Source organism: Narcine bancroftii, chromosome 7 (assembly GCF_036971445.1).
Source record: "Narcine bancroftii isolate sNarBan1 chromosome 7, sNarBan1.hap1, whole genome shotgun sequence".
Taxonomy (NCBI): domain Eukaryota; kingdom Metazoa; phylum Chordata; class Chondrichthyes; order Torpediniformes; family Narcinidae; genus Narcine; species Narcine bancroftii.
The window spans coordinates 28389959-28415999 of record NC_091475.1 but is presented as its reverse complement, the minus strand read 5'-3'; the positions used below and the strand labels follow the sequence as shown (position 1 = coordinate 28415999).

Sequence of the window (26041 nt, the reverse complement as noted above, 5' to 3'; positions counted from 1 at the left end):
TGCAAAGATGTTAAAAGGAATGAGAGGGTTGTCCCATCAAAAGGGGCAGTTTAAGTTTTCAGGCAGCAGCTTATGGTGTTGAGGACTATTCTTCATACAAAGGGAGATGTGCATAACAGCAGTTTGAGATTCTTGTTTCCTAGCAGTAGGGATTTCTGGGGTGAGAAGATGATTCAAGAAAGTGAAATTGAAATTTAAGTGAAAGTTAGAACTTATTTAAATGCTGCAATTAAGAATTATATTTGTCTGATGGATGATTGAAGCATTATTTTTGAAATTGTTTTGCACTAGGCTACCTTGGATACCAGTAAGATTGTGGAAGTGAACAAGCCCAAGGCAGATTCTGCTGGAGAAGATGGAATTCTTCAAACTAGAACCTATGATTTATACATAACGTATGACAAGTATTACCAGACACCGAGACTTTGGTTATTTGGTTATGATGAGGTAACTTCTTCTTATTTGATGTTATAGGGTTCACAACCATTTCCTTGGGCCTAATTTTCAATACTATTGATTTTATTTATCGTGATGCAACTGAAATGAAGAATACACCAAATTATTCCTTTCAATGTGATTAATTTCTACAAAGGAAGATAACCCTTTTTATATATTTAAAGCTTCATAAATTCTTAGTTTTTAAGTAATTCCCTCACTTTGCCATCTTGCACTTCTAGCAACGACTCCCACTGACCGTTGAAGCGATGTACGAGGACATCAGCCAGGACCACGTCAAAAAAACAGTGACCATTGAAAATCATCCTCACTTGCCTCCACCTTCAATGTGCTCTGTTCATCCATGCAGGTACATGTTTTGCTTTAGAATTAAAGGTTCATGGGCATTTGTTAAAATTAAGTGAAAATAATAAAATATCTGCTGGTAGTTAAATGGATAAGGTGAAGAAATAGTTGAGCTAAGTTGTCTTTAACTTTTAAACATTGTTTCAAAAATGTTCTAAGAAATCTGAATATCCATTTATCAAGTGACTGTTTTATGCTCAAGAAATTTCAATTGTAAATCAAAGATGAAATTAAAATGCATACTTGAAATTCTCAATGATCACTGAGGTAATTTAATCTACAAAGGCCTGGATTTTAAGGGAAATTTTGGCATTTTCACCATTAAGCTCAGAATTTTTGTGCAAACAAGTTCAAAACCTGGCTGCTTTTGGGTAGTGATATCCTGACTGCATCCCAACCCTAATATTTGACTCTGCATGGAGTCCAATAGCAGATGGTGAACTTGTGGCAAATGCAGATCCATTCCATTGAAATGGGAGGAAGGTTTGCAAGTGAGCAAGTATTAGACAATGTATTTTCAATTCAAAATTTTATCTGTTTTAAAATATTTGTGTATACAAATTATTAAAACTTCATAGTTTGATTTGCAAGTTTTTAAAAGGTTGGTGGCATATAATGATCAGTTTTGAACTGTTTGACCTGCATTCAGGTTTTTCAGTTCTAGAGGTGGGGCTCATTTTCTTATCCCCTTAATACTACAGTTATGCAAGTGATATGCTGCTGGCGTTCGATTTGTGGATCCACAAAAGTGAATAGGCCATTGCAGACCAGATATAGCTCACTGCTAATGGCAGATTCCATCCGAATTTTTTGTTGTGCACATCTATGGATTCTCCTGGCAGCTTACTGTTTGCATTTTGAGCAATGCACAGCCAGATCAAGTCTGCAGCAGGTGGTCGGGACTTGTAATGACTAAATCTTATCGTCATCTGCAGGATACTCTCCATGTTGTGTTGGATGACCAGTGTGCATCTGATATATAGCTGAAATGTGATGTCATCAACAGCCCCAGAGTTCTATTCAGCTCCAATCTGTAAACCACATACCATTTATCCTTCCTTTCAAGCCAGGGGACTAACTATTGAAAAATCCAGAAATGGACTCCAACAACATCATCTAAAAATGAGAAACCGATCGGCTGAAGTTGCCACATTGGATTTGTGTGATAAATAGCAAAAACATTCAATATAGAGAGCTAAGTAATTCCACAGATGATCCCTTAAAAATTATTTCTATCTTGTTCTGGTTTAAGAATCAAGATTTATTTTGTGGGTTCTTGTCTTAACCTGATATTTGCAATTTTTTTGCTCCTAACCAGTTCAGAATTCACTTTTATACTAAATGGCTTTAATAATATTAGAGCTTGTTTTGCAATACATGATATATTTTCAACCAGACTTCTTATCAATGTTTCCATTCCTAATTTTTATCTGGAATCTTCTGTCCCTTCCAAATATTTTCTGACATTGTTTTATTCTTGTTGTTTACAGCCAGGTTTCTAGTAACTGTATTGGGTTTTTTTTCTTTGCAGGTAGCAGAATGTCAAAATTTAATCTTGCCTGTTCTGGGAGATTACTTGTATTTTGGTCAGCACTGTATATTTGTAAAAAGAAAATCAATTTAAGGACAACCTATTTCTTGCATTACAGACATGCAGAGGTAATGAAAAAGATCATTGAAACAGTTGCAGAAGGTGGAGGTGAACTTGGTGTACACATGTATCCTTGAAAATTAATTTAAGATTTTGGTTCAGTTTATTAGTTGCATGCACGTACATTTTAAGTTTCCAATCAACTCTTTTCTCAAGTATCATCTTCTTCAACTACAGTGCCCTCCATAATGTTTGGGACAAAGACACTTTTTTTGCTTTATTTGCCCCTGTGCTCCACAATTTTAAATTTGTAATCAAACAATTCACGTGCCATTAAAGTGCACATTCCAGATTTTATTCAAGGTGATTTGTATCCATTTTGGTTTGATCACGTAGACATTACGCCATTACTTATATACAGTCCACTCATTTCAGGGCACCATAATGTTTGGGACATTTGGTCTCTAGCTATTTGTGAGTACTCGGGTATATTAAACTGGTGCAGGTGTATAAATTTGCTTTTAAGTTCTTAAGCACTTTTGTAGTCTGCAGTTGCCATTTTTCAACATGAGGATCAGAGTTGTACCAATGAAAGTCAAATAAGCCATTATGAGGGTGAAAAATAAGAATAAAACAGTAAGAGACATCGTCCAAACCCGAAGATTGCCAAAATCAACAGTTTGGCACATCATTAAGAAGAAAAAGTGTAATTATGAGCTCAGTCATCACCAAGGGGCTGGTCTTCCAAGGAAAACCTCCACTGTTGATGACAGATGAATTCTCATCAAAATGAAGAAAGGTCCCCAAACACATGTCTGACAGATCAGAAACACTGGAGGCAGGTGTGGATGTGTCAATGTCTGCAGAAGAGTTCATGAAAAGAAATACAGAGGCTCCACTGCAAGATGCAAATCATGGCAAAGGTGGTATGCTTTGGATCTTTGGTCGTTCCTTTATGCCTCCACACTTTGCTCTTGCCTTCACTCTGATAAAGGTTAACCTTGGTCTCATCTGTCCACAAAACATTTTTCCAGAATTCTGCAGCTCTTTTAAATGCTTCTTGGCAAACTGTAATCTGGCCGTCCTTACTGTGGCTAACTAGTGGTTTGCATCTTTCAGTGTAGCCTCTATATTTTTCATGAAGTCTTCCGTGGACTGTATTCATTGGCATATCCACACCTGCCTCCTGAAGTGGACAATCGTTTGGGGATTTTTCTTCTTTTGATGAGAATTCTCTGTCATCAGCAATGGAGATCTTCTTTAGAAAACCATTGCCTTTGCGATTACTGAGCTCACCAGTACGCTTTCTCTTAATGATGTTCCAAACTGTTGATTTTGGTAATTCTAAGGTTTGGATGATATCTCTTACTACTTTATTCTTGTTTTACAGCCTCATAATGGCTTCTTTGACTCTGGTCCTCATGTTGAAAAATAGCAACAAGAGACTCCAAAGTTGATCAAAAGCTTAGAAGCAAACCTAGCTCTCTAAAGCCTGCACCAATGAAGCAATTAAACATGCCTGAGTACTCACAAACACCTGTGAAGCCAAATGTCCCAAACATCATGATGGCCTGAAACGAGATGTTGAAATTTCTACATGGTCAAAGCAAAATGCAGTATATACAAATAACCTTGAATAAAATCTGGAATGTGCACTTTAATTGCATGTCAATTATTTAATTACAAATTTTAAATTGTGGAGCACAGGCAAATAAAGGAAAAAAATGTCTTCCTCACAAACATTGCGGAGGACACTGGACTTTTACAAAGGAACTTTAAAACTAATTTACATCTAACTTGTTGAATAAACCCCTTAATCTGTGTTTCACTTGTGTGTGTAAGACAAAATCCACCAGGATAGAATTGGTTGACTATAAATAAATTGATTATTGTGTGTTCTATATTACATGGGATTTGAAAAATGATTTGTTTAGAGTATTGCTGGAGGTGAAAAATCATAACTGAGTTACCTTAAAATTATGGCCTATGAAAGGTAGATAGTTGTAACTGCTAATCAGTTAATTTTGTATTGTGGATTATCAGTTGAGGTGGGAAGAAGGATTGGAGTATTTGTAACAGTCCAATGGGAAAAGGTGGAATTACTGTGCAATCTGATTATTAAACACTTGCCATGAGAAAAATTTAACAGAAATGTTTATTTTTTTCAATTATTAAAATATTACCAGTCTGGCTAAAGTAGTCCATTCAAGGGGCAAATGACTAGTATAGGAAAATGTACAAAACAGTGCACAAATCTTTTTTATAACTGCTTAATCAAGTGTAATGATCTTTTATTAAATCATCTTGATGTTAATAGAATTGGGAATGGAAAACTATACTGTAATTACATTACACATTTTCAAGTCAATTTGGGTATGCTTGGGAAGTCATTAAAACTATGAAAAATATAAAGTTCTATCTTTACAACAATTCAGATACTTCCTTTGGGAAATAACAAAGGCATGCCAACTTGATGCCTTTTAAATCCAGGATCCAGCGGAAACACACTGGAACTGGATAGAGCAATTGAAAAATAACCTTACAATTGTTAATGAGATCTTAGTTTGAGATTGCACTTCTATATCTAACTGTATGGCCATAGATTGGTTACGGACACCATACAAAATGTCTACTCCATCATTGCATAGCAAATGTTTTAAATCTTACAGTGGCATGATGTGATAAACATGAAAGGTGCAGAAGTATATTTTAACACGCACTGTTATATGCCAATGTATAGTTCCCTTTTAAATGCTTTGTTTTTGCTTTGTCTTTGTTTTCACTTCTATTTGCTCCACAGCAGAAAACATTTGAAGCAGCCTCCAAGTTAAAAACCTTTTTTAAAAAAAAATCCTCCTGAAGTCAAAACAGAATTAAAACTTGATGTTCATTTACAATTATTAATGTTATTGGTTGTTGTTTCCTTAACTAAATGTTTTTCAGGTACCTTCTTATTTTTTTGAAATTTGTTCAGGCAGTCATTCCAACAATTGAATATGATTACACGCGGCACTTCACCATGTAACTCCAAACGTTTACATAATCAAAACATTCTTAGAATATCTTCTGGATTGGTAAAGTTTGCTGCCTTTCAATCATACTAACAGTTTACTCAATCTAATTCTGACCATTGCTTATTCAAAGTTTCTGTTTACAGAAGTCCTGTAATGAAATTGGTGAAAAATAGGTTCATGCAAAGGCATTTTTCATATGGAAAAACTGCATTTTGTGCTCCCCAGTTCTACTTTTAAGTAAACTACTAATGAAATACTTGTTCCCATTGCTTTTTGAAAATAAGATGTTTACCTCAATTAAATTTGTTTCTATTTGCATAATACGAATAAAATTATGACAATATTTTTAAAGTTGTCTTTCTTGAAAAATAAGCTCTGACTTTTGGGTAAAAGACAGTTCATCTTTGCTATAACTGGGTGGAAATTAGTGATGGTAATAAGCATGACAGAAATAAGAGCATAGAAATGAAACTGGAGAAAGTGAATAAAACATTACTCCACCATTGAGATGAATCCCAGCGCGAAACATTGATCATTTCTACGCATGGATGCTGCTGAATTCCTCCAGCAGTTCATTCATTATTTGCTCAAGGCAAATAGGATGTTGGCTTTCAATGCTTGAAGAATTGAATTCAATTCTGCTGTAACTGTGCAGGGTACTGGTGAGGCTGCACCCTGTGTAGTTCTGGTCTCCTTTCTTGAGAAAGGAGATGCTGGCTTTAGAGGTGGTACAGAGGACATTAGTCAGGTGGGTTCTGGAAATGAAGCAATTATCTTGTGAGGAGAGATTGAGTGGCCTGGGACTATATTCAATGGAGTTTGGAAGGATGAAGGAAGAGAAACCAAATTATTTAAAAAATAAGCAAGATGGAATCAGGGGAACTAGGATACATTTATTCAGTGAAGTAGATGTAATACAAGAGGAGGAACTGCTTTTCCCAGAGAGAAATGAAACTGGGGAATTCTCTAACCAATAAAGCAATAGAGACTGTTTCATTTAATCTATTTAAGATGCAAGTAGACTTGTGAAGAACTGGGGGAGTTTGAGTTGTGAGGAACAGGCAGGTAAGTGAAGTGGATAGATGGCCAGTTCCTGCTCTAATTTCTGATGTTCTTGTGTTCATTGGAAACCTATCATAACACTGACAACATTGCAGAAGAAATACTTCTAACTTTCAATTTTATTTCCTCATGTTAAATTGTCAAACAACCCAGTTTCATAAGGTTTGAACAGTAAGTGAAATGTGAATTGAGTTCAATCAAGGTACCCTGGTTTTTCCTGGCATTTATACTTGTACACTCTCAAGTATTGTCCACTATTCTAAATGAGTTCTCATCAAGGTGCCCTGGTTTTTCCTGGCATTTATACTTGTACACTCTCAAGTATTGTCCACTATTCTAAATGAGTTCTCTTCTTCCAGAATACCATTGGGTTTTGTGGGGAGTGTTTCAGGACGAGCATTTCAGAACCAAAACATATAATGTGTTTCTCTCTCTCTACACCTGCTGTAAGAATCGCCAATGCTGTTACAGATTACAGGCCGCACACCAGACAGAATTCTTCACCGTTTATGTTAAGGCAGTCACTTACCTGGCACCGAATTCAGCCTTGCCCATGTTTAGAACAATTGGTATGGGTGTGGAGTCAAGAAATCTTAGTGGTTTCTAGAATAAGTATTGGTGAATACTGATAAATACTTATCAGATCACTCAGCATTTGAAGTTGATTAGAATTGTAAACTTATCTCTTTCTTTGGCTTGGCTTTGCGGACAAAGATTTATGGAGGGGTAATGTCCACGTCAGCTGCAGGCTTGTGGCTGACAAGTCCAAAGCGGGACAGGCAGACACGATTGCAGCGGTTGCAAGGGAAAATTGGTGGGTTGGGGTTGGGTGTTGGGTTTTTCCTCCTTTGTCTTTTGACAATGAGGTGGGCTCTGCGGTCTTCTTCAAAGGAGGTTGCTGCCGCCGATCTGTGAGGCGCCAAGATGCACGGTTTGAGGCGATATCAGCCCACTGGCAATGGTCAATGTGGCAGGCACCAAGAGCTTTCTTTAGGCAGTCCTTGGACTTCTTCTTTGGTGCACCTCTGAAAACCCCAGCGTGCTTCTGACAGGCACACCTGAGAAACAAAAGCCCTTTAAAGATACCTGCACTGCTTGTCTCGATCGTGCCATTTCACAGAACAAGAAATTCAAACCCCGGCAGCGCGATTTGCCTGCGGTGTGGTGACTCGCCGCGGCGGTGTTTGCCACAGTCTTGTGACAGACCGCTCTGTGTATCTATTGACGATGACACGAGTTGTTATTTGCTGTCCCGATGTGGAGGAGATAGGGGGCTGGTGTCCAACATCCCAGGTCTGCGAGCGTCAGCCTCCAAATAAAACTTGTGGAGTTTGAGGACGGGCGTTTGCGAGATCTGGGTGCCAATCATGGAACGCTGCTCCTCAGTCCTGCTGCTGGTTTCATGCCTAATACATGGAGGATTGGCAAAAATGAGGCTTCACCATATCGCTGCTGTGGAAATTGAATGGGTTTATTCCAAGCGTGGAAGACAAAGGTTAGAATGGACTTGCTGCCACCCTCTGTTTATATATTTTAAATTTAGTTCATTAAAATCACAAGTTCTTATTTGTCTCCTGTAATTTTATCGACATAATTTCTCCATGCCAGTGTTTGCCATTCATGAATTGTTTGGCCTTCGGAAGCAAGAGCTCATGTATTTTCTAAAATGTTGAATTTTCAGCTCGTTGGCAGAGACGGAAACCTTTCAAAAGGTCGTTTTCAAGGAGTTTCACGACTCTCGTTTCACCAGAGAAAAGGCCGGCCCCGAGTGGAGAGGTAAAATCAAATGCCAGAATTGAGCTGGACATTCATTAATTGTTCAGATGGTTTAAATACGTTCTGGAATGCACATTGTGATCATTTTACCCTTTGTGGGTGGATTATTATAGGTCTGCTGGGGCCCACGCTGCGAGCTGAAGTCGGAGATACTTTAAAAATCCATTTCAAGAACAAGGCGTCTTATCCTTTCAATATTCACCTGCAAGGAATCCCCGGCCGCGTGTCTGTGGATGGTAAGGCTGCATTGTTCAGTGAGTGGAGGTTTGGAACTAGATTCCCCCCCCCCCCCCCCCGAGATTTTGCTAGCGTCAAAACTGATTTAATATTTAGAATCGACATTTGGAACAATATTGCCTTTCTCTGCAGATTTTACGGCTTCTGTCAGTATGGAAACAAAATTGTTTTTAAGATTGCGTAAGGTCTTGTATCTCGCGAAAATCTCTTCATTTGTACTGGTTCAGAGGGCTGGGAACATGCGGCTATTTCTAAGACCTTGCCCTCCGGTGTCTGGGCAGGTCTCGACTCGAGAACTGACTTGGACCGAATAGAGTACAGGTCATCGGGTTGCTTCTCTTTCACTTCATTTAATCCTCAGATAGTCTACAGTCGCAGCGCCTGCAGATTTTGGTAAATAATATCAGGTAGTCCTGGTAAATTTGAGGATCAGAGTGGAGTTTGGTGACAAAGGTGATAACCTTTTAACAGTTTAAAATAGCTAGACACCATAATCTATCACTTAAACATGTTTAAGTGTGTAGTTTAAATGACCTTTTAATGCTTGGAGAAATCTGTTTTTCTATTGTTAAGAGGTGGAGACAAGCAGGACACTGCAAATGCTGACACCTGAAGCTGAACAAATCTGCTGGTGGAACTCGGGTCCATCAGCACCGGAACAGTCAATGATGCAGGCAGGAACCTTTCATCAAAACTGGGGATGCAGAGAAGAGAAAACTGAAAGGAGTGTTAGAGACAGAGACAATTAAATAGCAGTCACATGTCCTACTTTTCACTTTGTTGTTCAAACGGATGCTGCAGGACTCACTGCCTTCTTCCAGCAGATTGTATTCTTTGAGGTTTCTGATTCACAGAGGTTGTCTAAATTGTTAAAATCTCTCAGCAATTTTATCACCTTTACCACCAAATTCCACCCTAGCCTCAAAATTATCCTCAAATGACTATTGCCCAGAAGCATTAACATCTACTGTGATGAAATGCTTTCATGGCTAGAATTAACACGTACCTAATCAAAGATCTGGACCCGCTGCAATTCGCTTATCGTCACATTTGCTCCACAGCAGACTCAATATCACTGGCTCTCCACACAGCTCGAAAACAGCAACTCGTATGTCTGCTCTTCATCTGCACCCCCCTCCCGCCGCCCCCCCCCCCCCCCCCCCCCTGGCCTGCAACTGGATCCTTGACTTCTTTTCATCAGAAAACCGCATTCAGTAAGTACTGGAATAAAATGTCTCCTCCTCTCTGACGATAAGCATAGGTGCACCCCAAGGATGCGTGCTTAGCCCACTACTCTAATCACAATACACCCATGACTGTGTGGCCAGGCACAATTCCAATGCTATCTGCAAGTTTGCCGATGACACCATAGTTGTTATCAGAATCACAAACGGCAATGAGGAAGTGTACAGGAGGGAGATAGCTCAGCTCATTGAATCACGTCACACTAACAACCTTGCACTCAATGTTAGCAAAACCAAGGAGATGATTGTGGGCTTCAGGAGGAACTCAGGAGAACACGATCTAGTCCTCATCGAAGGCTCAGTAGTGGAGAGGGTCAATAACTTCAAATTCCTGGGTGTCACCATCTCCAAGTATCTGTCCTGGAGCCTCCATGTCAATGCCATCATGAAGAAGGCTCGCAGCAGCTAACACTTTGTGAGGTGTTTGAGGAGAGTCCGTATGTCACCAAAGATTCTCAAAACCTTTTACAGGTGTACCATGGAGAGTATTCCTGCTGGTTGGATCACTGTCTAGTATGGAGGTACCAATGGTCAAGACATTAAAAAAAAACTCCAGAGGGTTGTTAACTCGGCCTGCAACATCACAGGCACCCAACTTCACTCCAATAAGAGGCAGAGTCTTAAAAGAGCAGCCTCTATGCTCAAGGACCCCCACCACTCAGGCCATGCCCTCTTCACTTTGCTACCATCAGGGAAAGAGGTACAGGAGCCTAAAGACGAGCTCTCAGCAGCACAAGGACAGATTCTTCCCCGCTGCCATCAGATTCCTGAATGATCAATGGACCAAAGGCACTGCCTGACTTTGACTTTCTGTGCACTATATTTATTTATTTTTGTGAGGTGATTTATGTAAATATTTGCAGTGTGACGCTTCCATAAAACAACAAATTTTGTAATTTGTTCATAACAATAAATTCTGGTTCTGGTGCGAAAGACCAAAATCTGCAGAGGCTCTGAGTGTAGTCAAAAGACAGAAATGCTGGAGGAACTCCGCCAGTCTCACAAAGCTCATAAGAGGTAAAGATATTCAAGGGCCTGATCCCTTCCTCAAGGTACGAGTGAAAAAAGACAAGTGTCTGAATAAAGGCCGGGAGAAGAATGGGAAGGGAAGGAGTACAGACCAACAGATAAAAGGTATTAATTGGATATCTATAAGAAGAAAGGAGAGAATTTATTTTGGCTCTGTGAAAGGTGAGAGAGAGAAAAGGGAAGAGAGCGGGAGAGGCAGAGCTAGAGGAAAGGAGACAAGGGGATGAAGATTGTGTGGTTTGGGGGTGGATTTTAACGGAGACTGGTGGTCAATTTTTTTTTTTTTTAAATTTTTTATTTTTCACACCATAAATCACATTAGCCATGATATACACTATTTCTTTTTCACACATATACAGTGACTTTTTCTCCCCCCCCCCTTTCCTCCCAAAGCACCCCCCCACCCCCCCCCCCTCTCATCCATTTTAGGTATACAATCTAGGTTGCATTAAGCCAGTCAGACAATGTTGTCCTTCAACAAAATTACACCAGAAATTCTACTGAGTCCATTCTTTTCTTTCCTTCTCCTTCCATCAACTTAGGTAATGTTTGTCCCCGGTAGATTTTCGCTATTGTATTTAATGTAAGGCTCCTATACTTGTTCGAATATTTCAATATTATTTCTTAACCTATATGTTATTTTTTCTAATGGAATACATTTATTCATTTAAATTTAGTCGTTTCTTCCTTTTAATTTGGTTATGTATTCCATTAATATTTAAAGACATATAGTTCAGCGTAGCCCTTTTATATTTTGTTTATCTTCTCTTTCCGTTTTTCCATCATTACCTTTCCTCCTTTTCCATTTCTGTTTTCTTATTTTCAACTCTTTATAAGACAACATTCCTACAACATCCAACATTTTCCTTATTCTCCTATTTCTATCTTATTTATTCCCAATCTCCCCTTCACCTCCTGAGTTGTCCTTTATCCCTTGTTGGACAACCACATCTCCCCTCTCCATTTGGATTTGCGAATCCACTCGCAAGCGTCAACTGATTTTGCAGTGACCGCTATTTCCCCCCACCCCGCCTCCCCCAGAAAAGATTTCACTTTTCATATGTCACAAAGGTCACTCTTTTAATTCCCTCCTTATTCTCTCTATTCCATTACCTTCCCTTATTAATTCTTGTCTATACTATCTATATTTTCCTCTAAGTACAGATACATTCATGTATGCTCATTGTCTCTATTCACTCTTATACCTCTTTACCCGCATACATATCAATCGTGATCATTTTTACTCTCATTACCCGTCTTCCTCCCTCAGTCTATTTTTGTCTTTACCCACATACATATCAATCGTGATCATTTTAACTCTCATTACCCGTCTTCCTCCCTCAGTCTATTTTTGTAATTGTTCTGCAAATTTTCGTGCTTCTTCTGGATCCGAGAATAGTCTGTTTTGTTGTCCTGGAATAAATATTTTCAATACCGCTGGATGCTTTAGTATAAATTTATACCCTTTCTTCCATAAAATCGCCTTTGCTGTATTGAACTCTTTTCTCTTCTTTAGGAGTTCAAAACTTATATCTGGATAAATGAAGATTTTTTGCCCTTTGTACTCCAGTGGTTTGTTGCCCTCTCTTACTTTTTCCATTGTCTTCTCCAGTACCTTTTCTCTTGTAGTATATCTTAGGAATTTTACTACAATAGATCTTGGTTTTTGTTGTGGTTGTGGTTTAGAGGCCAGTACTCTATGTGCCCTTTCTATTTCCATTTCTTGCTGTAGTTCTGGACATCCTAGGGTCTTAGGGATCCACTCTTTTATAAACTCCCTCATATTCTTGCCTTCTTCATCTTCCTTAAGGCCCACTATCTTTATGTTATTTCTTCTGTTATGGTTTTCCATTGTATCTATTTTTTGAGCTAGTAGTTCTTGTGTTTCTTTAGTTTTTTTATTAGATTTCTCCAATTTCTTTTTTAAGTCTTCTACCTCCATTTCTGCTGCTACTGCCCGCTCTTCCATCTTGTCCATTTTCTTTCCCATTTCTGTTAAGGTCATCTCCATTTTATTTATTTTCTCTTCTGTGTTGTTTATTCTTTTTCTTAAATCCTTAAATTCCTGTGTTTGCCATTCTTTAAATGACTCCATGTATCCTTTAATAAGAGCAAGTATATCCTTTATCTTGCCTTTCTTTTCTTCTTCTATTTCACTGTACTCTTCCTCTTCCTCTTCTTCTTCCTCTGGGTTGGCCATCTGTTGTTTCTTTGGTGCCCTTTCCTCCTCTTCTTTCTTGTTTCTATTGTCTTCTGTGGTCTCTTCTTGCTGCAGGTGTTCTGCAGCTGTCGTTGCCGGCTGTGGAGATCGACTCCCCAGCTGGTCCCCCCTCCCGTCGGTGTGTTTTTTTTCATTCGCATCGCGCATGCGCGGTTGCGCACTTTTACTCGGCTCTGTGAGCCATTTTTGTAGTCCATTATTTACCGACCTGAGGGAGCGGGTTTCTCTCTCCGCAGCGGGCCTCTTCAGACAGGTAAGGCCTTCACCTTTTTCCTCCTTTGTCTTCTCTTCCTCTCTTCTTACCGTTGCTTTCGATTTTTCTTTTTTTGTCGCCATCTTCTTTCCACCTTTATACTCACTTTTCTGTAACTTTTATTTCTGTGCCTTTGTGTTTTCCTTTGTTTTTCCCGACTTTTCTGGAGAGGGCTGGAGTTCACCGTCCGGCCACTACTCCATCACGTGACTCCTCCCGACTGGTGGTCAATATTAATGCCATCCAGTTAGAAGTGCCCAAACAGAAGACAAGGTGTTGTTCCTCCAATTTGCAGATGGTCTCAGTCTAGTAATGCATGAGAGTTGAGGGCTTTGCCTGTGTAGGCTTGTAGCATGGATTGCTCCAGGTAGGCATAGCTAGGGTCCATGCAGGTACCCATGGCTACCCCTCCCACTCCTATGTTGTTGCACACTTTCAATCCAAAATGCCAACCAACCCTTTTGTCTCCGCAAATGTTGTTTGACCGATTGATTTCTTCCAGCTGTTTATTTTTTTGCTCCAGATTCCAGTGTCTTTAGCCTCTTACTTCTCATTCCTCTTTAAAATGTCTTTATTTTAGCTTTTTAAAATACTATGATGGCAGTTTTAGACAGGGTCTTGGGATATGCAAGTCAAGATCTAGTGTCCACTGGTGGATTGCATTGTTTCATAAATGGCACCCACATCACGGTCTTGATAACATTGAGATCCACAGGACTTCAAATGCTTTGGATAGCACAGAGGATGAGTCTGGACACCAAACCAATAGAACATGATCCAATACTGAAAAACTCTATAATACAGTCAGTAACAGTTGAGTATATAAACAGATATGGCTTTCCTACATCATGGTTCAGTAGTTGATTGACAAGCCTTTCTCCAGATTAACGTACAAAGTTTTCTCTTGATCGTGGAAACAAATATCATATGGCATCAGTTATGTCATTAACTTTAAAAAAAAGAGATATAGTTGCAAAAGGATAGAACTCAGTCATAAATTCATTCTCTTTTTTTCACCCTGGCTAGACTCATACAATGCTCAGTTAAAACATGTCGAATTGTTGAAGCATTTCAGTTCATCATTATGTGGACTGACAGTTAATTAATAAAGAAAGCATACAGAGACCCACGCACAAGGTTACCAGTAAAAGATATTGAACCATGAGCCAGTAAACATTGCCAACAGAATTGTGCAATTGTGCATTACTGCCTTTATTTCAAGTGAATACAAAATCAAAATGCAACATTTCAAAGTAGCACCTTCTTGTCATTCATGCAGATTAAGTATGTAAACATAACTCATTCATTAAAAACTTTCTCAGGTAGAATAATTTCTAAAGATTCTTATCACTTTCTACATGAATAAGCTGGCTGATCTGCACCATAAATCAGCTTATCCCAAATTTATTTAGATTGGGAAGTAGTGATTAGATAACAGCAGCAGTAAAAACACACAATGCTGGAGAGACTCAGCTGGTCAAACAGTGTCCTTTATATATCAAAGGCAGAGATACATAACTGATGTTTCAGGCTTGAGCCCTTCATCAAAGTGATTGTATCTCTGCCAATCCAGACTGTATCAAAAGCTTTGCTATACCTTATCTTCACCAATCTTCTTAGTAATCACCTACAAAAATGAACAGCTGCACCATCATTCACCCATGCCTCTAAAGTTAATTGGTTTGTCTAATCAATTTGTCCAAGATAATTTCCCTTTTAATCTCTAATAGTATTTTTAATCAGCTGTCAAAAGATTTTTTTTGATCCCACACTAATTTCAATATCTCTGCTTCATAAATGTATGTTGTGGCTGATGGATTTTTTATGTCCTTTTGTATCAACGAGAACACAACCCTACACTGAAGTCATGGATTAACATCAGAATCAGAATGTATTGTTCTGAACATATTATGAAATTGATGTTTTGCAGCAGGTGCAAATTACATTAAAAATAAATAAATTAGTGCAAAAGAAGTGAAAGTGAAGGAATGTCTGTGGTTCACTGTCCATTCACAAATCTGATGGCGGAGGGGAAGAAGCTCTTTTTGTACCATTGGGTGTTTCAAGCTCCTGAACCTCCTTCCTGATGGTAGCAGCGTGACAATGGCATGGTCTAGGTGGTGAGGCTCCGTGATGATAGAGGCTGCTTTCTTGAGACACTGCCTCTTGTAGATGTCCTTTATCGACTGAGGTCTAATGCCAATGATGGTGGTGGCCAAGTTCACAACTCTCTATAGACTTTTCCTGTCCTGTGCATTGACAGTCAGAATATTCTCCATAGTACACCTGTAGAAATTTGCAAGAGTCTTTGGTGACATTCCAAATCTCCTCATAAAGTACAATCGATAATGAGCCTTCTTCATGATTGCATTGACATTGAGGCTCTAGGATAGATCTTCAGATGTTGACACCCAGGAATTTGAAGTTCTTAATTCTTTCCACTGCTGACCCCTCGTTGAGGACCGGTTCGTGTTCTCCTGAGTTCCCCCTCCTGAAGTCCACAATCAGTTCCTTACTTTTGCTAACATTTGGTGAAATGTTGCTGTTGTAACACCATTCAACGAGCAATCTATCTCACTCCTGTATGCTTCCTCATTGCATCTCTAATTCTACTGACAACTGCGGTGTCGTTAGCAAATTTGTAGATGGCATTTGAATTGTGCTGAGCCAGACAGTCATGGGTATAGAGTGAGTGGAACAGTGGGCTAAGCACACATCCTTGAGGGGCATCTGTGTTGATTGTCAGTGAGAAGGAGACATTGTTTCTGATTCAAACTGACTGTGGTCTTCCAATGAGTCATTCATATTTATATCTTGATACAGTCAAGCCTGGTCAAGTTTATTAATCTGTATTAATCCATGTTTGGAAGCATATTAATGATGAAGTCTGAGTTCCAGTATTGCTGACTTGACCAAGTTATTAATGGGAAAATAGGTAACAAATATGTTTCATTCAAAGGTCACACTACATTTTTCCCTATCCAATTGCAAGGTTTTTAGGCATAGACATGTCCTGCACTGACCAGCTTGCCAATGTATTCATGGTATCTTCAACCTCTCACTCCAGCAGGGAGTAGTACCCACTTCAAACAGGCCTCAATTATACCGGTGCCCAAGAAGAGTGTGATAAGCTGCCTAAGTGACAACTGACCAGTGGCACCCACGTCAACAGTGTTGAAATATTTTGAGAGGCTGGTGTTGGAGCATATTCTGAGGATAGGTACCAATTTGCTGCCCGTAGTAACATGTCTACAGCAGATGCTATCTCACTAGCTCTACAGAAAACCCCAGAACACCTGGACAGCAAAGATGTGAATATCAGGATGCTGTTTATTGACTACAATTCAACATTCAACACAGTCATAATGTGTCGTCATACCCTCAAAACTGATCAGCAACAGAAAGACCTAGGTTTCAACTGTGTAATTGGATCCTGGAATTCCTCATTCAGACCCCAATCAGTGAAAATTGGTTAAAAAAACCATCTTCTCCACAATCTCCATCAGGCCCAGAGCACCACAGGGGAGTTTAGTTAGCCCCCTGCTCTACACATTTTACACTTACGACTGTGTGGTTCGGTACGACAACAGGATTTACAAATTTGTTGATGATACCATAGTAGTGGACCATATTAAAAGGGCGATGAGTCAGCGTACAGGAGGGAGATTGAAAACTTGGCTGAATAGTACACTAAAGACAACCTTGCACTCAACATTATCAAAACTAAGGAGACAATTGTAGATTTTAGGAAAGGAAAACCAGAGGGCTGTGATCCAGTGATTAATGGGTGATCAGAGGTGGAGAGAGTGAGCATTTCTGGGAGTCATTATATCAAAGGACCTTTCCTAGACCCAACATACTCATGTCACCCTGAAGAAAGCATGTCAACCTGTACTTCCTCAGGAGTCAACAGTGGTTTGGTATGACATCAAAATCCTTGGCATACTTCCATAAATGTGTAGTGGAAAGTGTACTGACTGGCTGCATCACATCTTGGCATGGTTGCACCAATACTTCTGTGTGCAAAACCCTGCAAAAGGTCATAAACACATCACAGGCAAAACTCTCCCCACCATCAAGAAAATCTACAGGGAACACTGCTGCTAGAGAGCAACAGCAATCATCAAGGATCCACACCACACAGGACATGCACTGTTCTTGTTGCTGCCATCAGGGAAGAGATATAGGAGCCACAAGACTCATGCCACTAGGTTCAGGAAGAGCTGCTACCCCTCTACCATCCGACTCCTAGACAACAAACTCAATCAGGGACTCCTTTAAGGACTCTTATTTTTCACATGATTTATTATGGAATATTTTTACTGTATTGCACAGACATTTTGTTTACTTTTCTTTATTTATATTTCTCTTTTTTTATACATACCTTTTCTTGAATATGTTATATACTGTATAGCAGGCCTGAATACATGGTGAAGAGGGGAGATGGGTCAGGTTCTTTGTTGATCAGCTAGTAAGTTCCTTCCTGTTGCACATTGCAACACTGCATTAAACATCCCCACATTTAAAATACTGCAAGTGCTGGAAAACTGGACAAAAACCAGGAAATGCCTTTTAAATTCCTCATTGGTTGGGCCCAAATTAAATTCCTAAATGGTTCTTTTGAAGTTTAATGAGAATCACATGCTGTGAAGTGTATACAGAGGCAGAAACTGTAGAAGAATTAAGCCATCAAATCAAGACTTTTCAAATTAAATAGTAAGCAGGAAATTTTATCTCAGCCATTCTAAAGAGTTGTTCTTTGGCAAACAAATGTTAGAGGAGGAGATATTCCCTTACATCATATAATAGTCAGTAAAGCCAACAGGTTTAGCATTTGGAAAGGTCCACAATACAGGAAACTTAAGATATAGCTTCAAAACAAAGGAATAGATCCTTTGTGAAGAAATTTTTTTTTAATTTTATTTTTCAATTTTTCCAAAAACAAAGCATCACATCTTTAAAAAAAATCCCAATTCTTTTTAACATATTTACACTTTCTTTTGATTCATTTCTCAGATACAAACACTATGTCAGCTTACTTACAATTTCCTTCCCTCCCCAAAAATTTGAAAATTAAACAACAAATAAAGCAATTAAAGTGACAAATAGAAAAATGGTAAAAAGAAGAAATTCAGCGTCCCACCAGTCTCTCTAATCTACTTCCACTCTTTGAGGTGCTTCTTTGCTGTGTCTTTATGCATTTTGTTAGTATTTTAGAACTGTGGGCTGTTGTTATAGCTGCGCACCAAAGTGCTCTAGATAAAGTTGCTGTATTTTGGCAAAAGTATTGTACTTACTTCTTAAATTATGTTATTTTTCCCATGGGCACGCAGTTGTGCATCTCCTTGGTCCATCAAGTGATGAGCGGGGGGAGTCGGCTGATCGCATTTTTTTTTCTACTGACGGCAAAATCTCCAAATTTAATTTGGAATTTAATTAATGATCTGCTCATGTCCTCTAGGTTTCCCGATAAATACAGGTCTGGATCTAGCGGGAAGTCTGTTCCCGTAATTCTAGTTAATATATTAGATAATTCCATCCAAAATGGTCTCACCTTTGTGCAGGTCCATGTGGAGTGTATAAAGATACGAATTTCTAACCTACATATGAAACACATTTCTGATATCTCTGGTTTTTCTTTATGTAATTTTTGTGGTGTGAGATATAATTGGTGTAAGAAATTATATTGTACCAAAATTAATCTGGCATTGATCACTGATGTTACATTTTCCCTACATAAATCTGATTAACACCCTTCATCGACCATTATTCCTAAGTCTGACTCCCACCTCTCCCTCAATCTTTGTAGGCCTGGTTTTGGGCTCTCACTTTGAAATACAAAGTACATTGTGGATATTTGGGAGTGCCTCCCAGTTGAAGTAGCTCTTCCAACTTGTTCCCTTCAGGTGGTGTCATGGTCGGGCCCCATTTTTCCCTCAGGTAGGACATTAACTCTAGAAAGTGGAAGGTTACATTAGGCAAATCCTATTTATAATTCAATTGTTCGAAGGACATGAGCTGTCTATTCTTATATCAGTCCTCGATAGTTCAGATCCCCTTTCGATGCCAAATATCGAGAATTTTGTTACCTAAATTCATAGGCATCAGCTCATTATGTACTAAGGGTGTTTTTGGTGATATTACAATCTCTTTACTGATACAATAATTGAAAATTATTTTTATAAGAAAGATATCAATGAATTAAACTACTGAATTACTTTAGAAATGAAGGGAAACTCAAATTCTGACACCACCTTAAAGCTCCAGAGATTTAATGCTGAAGGGAGTGGAATGGTGAGGATGAATAACAAACACCAGATGAATTATATCAATTAGAAGGCAGTGGGAGAGAATCGAACCTGAGAACATTTTAGCCTTTGATAGCAGATGTTGTCCCAGTATTTGCAAAGTGGAGTACAGTGGGAGCTTGATATAAATACAGTAAAACCCCTGGTATCTGGCACCAATGAGTGGTAGATGCCAGATAAGAGTGCTTTCCGGTTGCTTGAGTCTTACAATGCCTAACTAATACACCTGCATTAAGAATAAACTGTTTAAGAGACAGCATTTCTATACTGTAATTACACTGAACAAACTTCATTTGCATGAATATATAAACCTTAGAGTACTTTACTTTATTTTCAGTCACATTCTTTGAAAACATTTAACTATCACTGCATCTGCAGATTTATCTCCTTCACCCGAAACATGAACAATAACATTATAGATAATTAACCCCCCATCCCCCCAACCTCCACCAAGCTTACAGATAAAGTCTGTGGCCAGTGCAACTCTTACTAAGCAGAGATGAGGAGACACTTCAAGATAGTCACCCCAATGGTGAGTGGCATCAACCAGCTCTTCACCCTAGGTGATGCCATTGCTGTTTCACACAACTTTATTCAAACAGCTGCTATGAGCAAAGCACGACCAGGGCACTCCACTGGCTTAATATTTGCTCCTACCTTCACCAAAGGTTTATGCTACTTCAGAGAACATTTACTTTTACATTTTAAACGTACATGTTTTACCTATTATTTTATTCTTATTTACTTTAATTTTTAAAATGTATTTTCCTCGATTTTATTTTTTTGCCATTTGCTTGAGGTTGTCAGTTGCTTGAATTCCAGATACCAGGGGTTTTACTGTATGTTTTTAAACATCCTCCTGGTTCAGATGCCATGATATCTGCTATTTTGCACCCTCCATGTTTAACACTTTAATTCCTCTCCTTCCCCTGTCCAAAGTTGGGTATGTGGCCTGTCTCTCACTATTTAAGAGCTCTGTTGCTACAGGAAAATCTGTAAGGAAATGAAGATGCGATTGAGAAGCCAACTAAGTTTGTGACATTCTATGCCACTGGCCCAATTCTGAGGGATTCTTACTAAATTGGTCAATTTTCTTTGAGTGGCCAATTACTTCACAACTAGGACATTTCAAATCAATCCCTAGAATGATTATCACAAGGAACCAGCAGATTTTTCAAAATGATCTGATTTTCTTAAAGTCCAGTGATAGCCCAATTATTTTCAAACAACATCTGCAGTGATATATTTTAAACTGGAGCCACATATATACTCAGTATCTTATTGGCATAAGAATGTAAAGAAGCAAAATGAATCTTGCCTGTTATAAAATAATTACTAATGACATGAGTTTTAGCTGTTTCTGTCATGCTCGCTTTCAATATATAGTTGTGTTAAATATTAAACAAGTTATCAAAAAAATTCTGCAGCTTGCCCTTCTAAATATTTGCAAAAAACATTGGGCAATATGGTGTAAAAATCAGATTAATTGAGTTTTGCATTGGGACAAAAGTTGTGAATGTCTCTGCCTCTACCTGACAGTTAGATGATCATTGGAAATATATGGATCTAGTTAAGGAAAATTAGAAAACTATGATGAGTAAATATTTCTACGTGTTTCATATCTCTGCAAATTCTGTAATTTAAATATAGACAGGAGCATGCGACATGAAAAGGAAATTGCACACTTTAGTTTCCTGTTAAAACTGAGGAAATCAGTAAAAAAGAGTTCCTTAGTGCCGCAACATTGAGAACAGGCCTTAGCTCTCGAGTTTAACATTAGTCATCTAACTGGAGGAGGTTTATTGTTGGAAATGAGAGCAGAATTTAAAAAATGGGATTAAAGTGAATGGATGCTTAACTGAACTGAAAGACTTGTTTTTATATTGTATGACTCTATGATTTGTGTAAAATGTAATATGTAGTCAATGCACTGTCTAGATTCTCAAAAGATTCATAGAGGTCAAGTACAAGGATTTTTGAGCAAAACATGAAAGTCTGATGACTCCTTGATTGAAGTAAAATCATAATGCTGGAGAAACTTGGCAGGCAAAACCAGGATCGGATTAAGGCCAATTGATGCCCTAAGCACAGCCCAACAATGGTTCCCCCTTTACCCTTCCATTGTCTAACTGACAAGACAGTAAAACTCAATGTGCTGAATGTGAAATAATAGATTAAAAATTCAGTTTTCTTCCAGGCCAGACCTCACAACTATATTAAATATAACCAGTATATACATATATATATATGTTTTTTTTTCATTTATTCTTCACAAAGGATTTTTTTCTACATTTTGAAACTGTATCTTGAATTTCCTGTGTTGTGGACTTGTTACCATTGCAAGAAGTTGTTGGCTTTACTGACAATTATAATGTAGGAGATAGGTCTTCCTTTAAAATCTGCATGCCAAAAAAAAATCTTTTTGAACGGTTGAAGTAAAGTTTCCTGCTATTTAATTTGAAAAGTCTTGATGGCTAAATCATTTTACTCTTTCTGCCTATTGTATTTGCTTCACAGCCTGTGGTTCTCATTAAATTTCAGACACAACCAATAAAGTGGGTTTTAAAAGGCATTTTCTGGTTTTAGCCCAGTTTTTCAGCACTTGGCAGTATTTTACATGTGGGGATGTCTAATGCAGTCCCCTCTTCACCATGAATTCAGGCCTGCTCCATATATTGCTGGGGAGCTGTGTTGGTGCCCTCTGCTCATTATCCCAATGGATATTATTCGATGTACCTTGTAAAAACACAGAAATGCTGGAGGATCTCAGCAAGTCTCGCAGCATCCATAGGATCAGCTTAAATTTTGTTTTGTTACAAGCTTTTGAGATCTGGATATTTCTGGCAACCTCAGATATATTACACTTGAACTAAATATCTTACTCCAACATTTCAGAAGCAATTAAAAGTCGGTGATATTTTGTAAGCCTGGAGTCACTTATTGTCTACACCAGGCAAGGGTGTCAGATATACTTTCCTGAAGGATAATGAATATTGGATGAAACCAATACTGGGCAGTGAAAAATCAGGCTCATCTTCACTGTAAAGGCTCAGTCGTGCAAAGTCTGCAAGGTGCAAAATTCTCTTCTCATTCCGGGTTCATGTACATGCCTGATTGTTCACCACTGCAGTCATGCCATGACTTCAGATGTTTTATTTTTAATCTCTGGAATTCCCTTCCTAATCTCTCGTTTTACCTCTCTTCTCAGAGACAGGGAGGTGATAAATGAAAGCAAGAGGCTGTTGATACCAAATCTGTTAAGATTAACAAGTGGAACCAGATGATGATCTTGTAAATAATTAGATGTCAAATGTTGTTGGCTTATGGCCTTGTGAAATGAATTGGAACAAAGGCCTTGATAAACTACTTTACTATCGTTGTAGTGAAGCAACGATAGATTTAGGATAGAAAAAAATACGATTTAGATATTCACTGAGTTAGCATCATTTATTAAAAATATGAGTGCCTCAGATTTTTACTATGTATGTTTTAAACAAGCTTGAATTCTGGTAATGTTGAAAGAGGGCAATTGGAAGCGTACTATTTGCAGGACACATAACCCGGTGATCTTATGTTGTCTTTTTTGTGTCTTTTCATTACTTAAACACAAATGCAAAGAAAATCTCCCAGGGAAGCTTATGATGGAGTGACGTCGCTACTTGGAGTAAAGTAATGCTGGCCTAACAGTTGCCATAGAAGCCATAAAGAAGAGAAAGAAACAGTTTTTTGTGAGATCTCTGTGCACACTTCAAGCTGCATTAAAGTAAAAGCCTTCTTCCAAATACCTAGGTTTTCCCAGTAATCTGAGAAACACACCTCAGAGCTGGGTAGGTGAGTCAGAGATGAACCCATAAATACTGCCAATTCAAATACAGAACGCCATGTAGAGCTAGGGAAACTTTTCAATTAGGTTAAATGCCACAGATACCAGAAGGAATCGTGACCAGAAAATTGTTTATGATGCAAAATCAACAAATAGTTGCATGAAAAATACCTACAATTTTTAATTTCATCTAATTTACAAAACTCTTTGGTAAAGATAAATGGAAAATCCAGGGACAAATGTACAAGTGAAACAGCTGATATAATTTTGATGCTGAAGTTTAGGAAATATTAACATTGTTTTTTTATTTGTTTTGATGTAGGATTCATTCATGGAAACAGTTTATACTTTGAAAGCAAAGATGAACGTGTTATGCCATTCCAAAAACATACTTATAAATGGAAGATCACAGAAGAAGTAGGGCCAACATCATTTGATCCTCAGTGCCTAACCTATACTTATTCTTCTCATGTTGATATTGTAAAAGATAGGCATGCAGGATTGATTGGTGCTTTACTCATCTGTAAACCTGGTAAGTCATTTATTGGCATTTCATTGTAATTATATTGAAATCTTTACCATTACCTCCTTGATGTTCAATTCTGGACCACTTAATCCTGCTCATCTCCATGGAAATTGAAGGAGTGGTTGCAGGTCAACTGATCTCCAAACACTGAACATTTGCCTCAATTAATCAATCCTGACTTCTGTGTGGCATTCGCATGCTTATCCCTTCAGTTTTCTCCCTTATCCTATAAATGTGCTGGTAGGTTATTCTATCTTGGTAAATTGCCCCTTGGTGAAATTAGGTGATAAAAGGCTAAAGGGAAATTGATGGCCATGTGAGAGAAAATGAACTGCTGGGATGCCGAGCAAAGGTGGAAGGAATTGTGAAGATCGCTATGCTAGAAACCAGCATGAATTTGATCTGAATAAGCCTCCTTCTATGCCATGATGAATGAATTTTCACCATAGGGCAAGATGATGTACAGTAAAAGAGGAGGATTAATTGGAGGAGTAATCCAAGTCAAAATGCTGGCTGGATGTTGGCTCTGTGCTTGAATGTCTTTAAGAAGAATTAGAGGTATCAGATGATATCTTTAACAATAGGAAGTGGCGGATTCACCATTAAGCTGATTAGGCTGAAGCTTGGGGGCCCAGAGGTTAAGGAGGCCTGAGACCCAAGGCTTCAGTCTACTCATTAACTTGTAGAAGTGTAAATTTGACCCCTTGTTTATTAAAAGAATGTCCATTAACCCCAGGAAGACTACAGAGCCAGCAATTGGGACTGGGGTTCGAATCCCACGCTGTCTGTAAGGACCAGTGTCAGGACTGTGGTTCTGAAGTTGTGTTGGGGCGGTTCGAGGGAGAGAAGGAGTAGAGGGGATAGAGACAACTGGAATGGGAGAATTAAAATGTGGGAAACGCGATCCAGAGCATAAATGAGTTCAGACAGTGAAAAGGAGGGTGGAAGGGGGAAAGAAACATTCAGTGTTGTTAAACCAAATCTTCATCCTGTTACCAATAAGATTTCATGTCAACTCTTGTATCTCTCTCTCTCTCTCCCCCTTAGCCAACATAACTGCAACATGCATCCTTACACTAATAAATGACTTTATATCATTATCTGTGAAACCACATAAATGACCATTTCCTATTTCCTTATTTATCTATCAATTTATTTTATCCATCTACGTAATATCACTGATATCCAGGGGTGTAGCTAGGGAGGGGCAGTAACTGCTCCCCCGGCCTTTTCAGCTCAGCAGCATCCCCAACCCCATAGCCCTCCCGCACCGTATATTTTTGAACTGAGCTGAGAGACCAGATGCCGTAGTCTCACAGTTCAAAAACAGGTGCCACTGAATCCCTCAGCCTATACCGGAGCTCACGACAACCGCCTGGGGAGTGTGTGCGGTAAGGCCAAGGGGAGGGTTCACGGTCAGCATCGGGCGCTCTGGTGTAGGCCAAGGGAGGGTTCGGACTGAGCGCCTCTGGGCAGCGGAAACTCTCCTTGCTCAGTGTAATGATATAGCCATTAGGGAGCTTGTATTCTGCCAGGTGCTCATTCATGTCCAGGCTGAGATCCTCCTTGAAGTTGAGCAGCTTCAGGAGGTAGTCATTGAGGTTGGTGCCTCCGTTGTCAGACCTGACCATCACTAGTCACATGGGGTATGATATGGCCTTCATGTATGGGTGCTGTGTGGGTGACTCCATGGCCGCACTCATCCACACAGCCAGTGGTGCAGCCGTAGTAGAGTGAGAGGCCAGACTGGTAGGTGATGTGTATGGTGGGGGTGCTGAAATTCTCGAAGAGGATCTTGGTATCTTCTCCGTGGTACTGACCGAACTGAGGGGAGGCTCGGCCAGCATCACATTATGCTCCTTGGGAAGGATCCTCATGGCCCTGTGGAAGATGTGAGCCAAGAGATCTTTTTCCCCATCCTAGTCCACCACAATGCCATGCCTCAGCAGGCTGATCAGCTTCATTGTGGGCTCTGGCATGGTTAGGTCTTTGCCCACAAAGTTCTCCTGGCGGTTGTCATCTGATTTAGTGCTCTTTTGCATGGGTCTGCCCACCACCAAGGGAAGCAGCTCTGAGAGCAGGGGCAGCCCAAGACAATCATTACTGCCCTGATCTTCTTTATCATCCTGCCTTCCATGGCCTTGCCATTCTGTGAC

The 26041-nt window shown here is 39.1% G+C and overlaps 2 protein-coding genes across 3 annotated transcripts in view; both read left to right on the top strand.

Annotated features, from left to right (window-relative positions):
• atg3 (autophagy related 3) overlaps nucleotides 1-5749 on the top strand; it is a 29154-nt gene extending 23405 nt beyond the window's left edge. The window contains exons 8-11 of the mRNA XM_069889286.1: nucleotides 292-447; nucleotides 678-805; nucleotides 2451-2519; nucleotides 5336-5749. Of these exons, the coding sequence (XP_069745387.1) occupies nucleotides 292-447; nucleotides 678-805; nucleotides 2451-2519; nucleotides 5336-5417 (435 nt within the window). The 3' untranslated portion in view covers nucleotides 5418-5749. The remainder of the gene's footprint in view (nucleotides 1-291; nucleotides 448-677; nucleotides 806-2450; nucleotides 2520-5335) is intronic.
• A 1967-nt stretch (nucleotides 5750-7716) lies between these two features.
• f5 (coagulation factor V) overlaps nucleotides 7717-26041 on the top strand; it is an 80524-nt gene continuing 62199 nt past the window's right edge. Inside the window, exons 1-4 of one of the 2 annotated variants that reach the window (XM_069889282.1) lie at nucleotides 7717-7963; nucleotides 8150-8244; nucleotides 8358-8480; nucleotides 23682-23891. In XM_069889282.1, the coding sequence (XP_069745383.1) occupies nucleotides 7836-7963; nucleotides 8150-8244; nucleotides 8358-8480; nucleotides 23682-23891 (556 nt within the window). In that variant the 5' untranslated portion in view covers nucleotides 7717-7835. The remainder of the gene's footprint in view (nucleotides 7964-8149; nucleotides 8245-8357; nucleotides 8481-23681; nucleotides 23892-26041) is intronic. The other variant, XM_069889281.1, reaches the window with a different exon arrangement.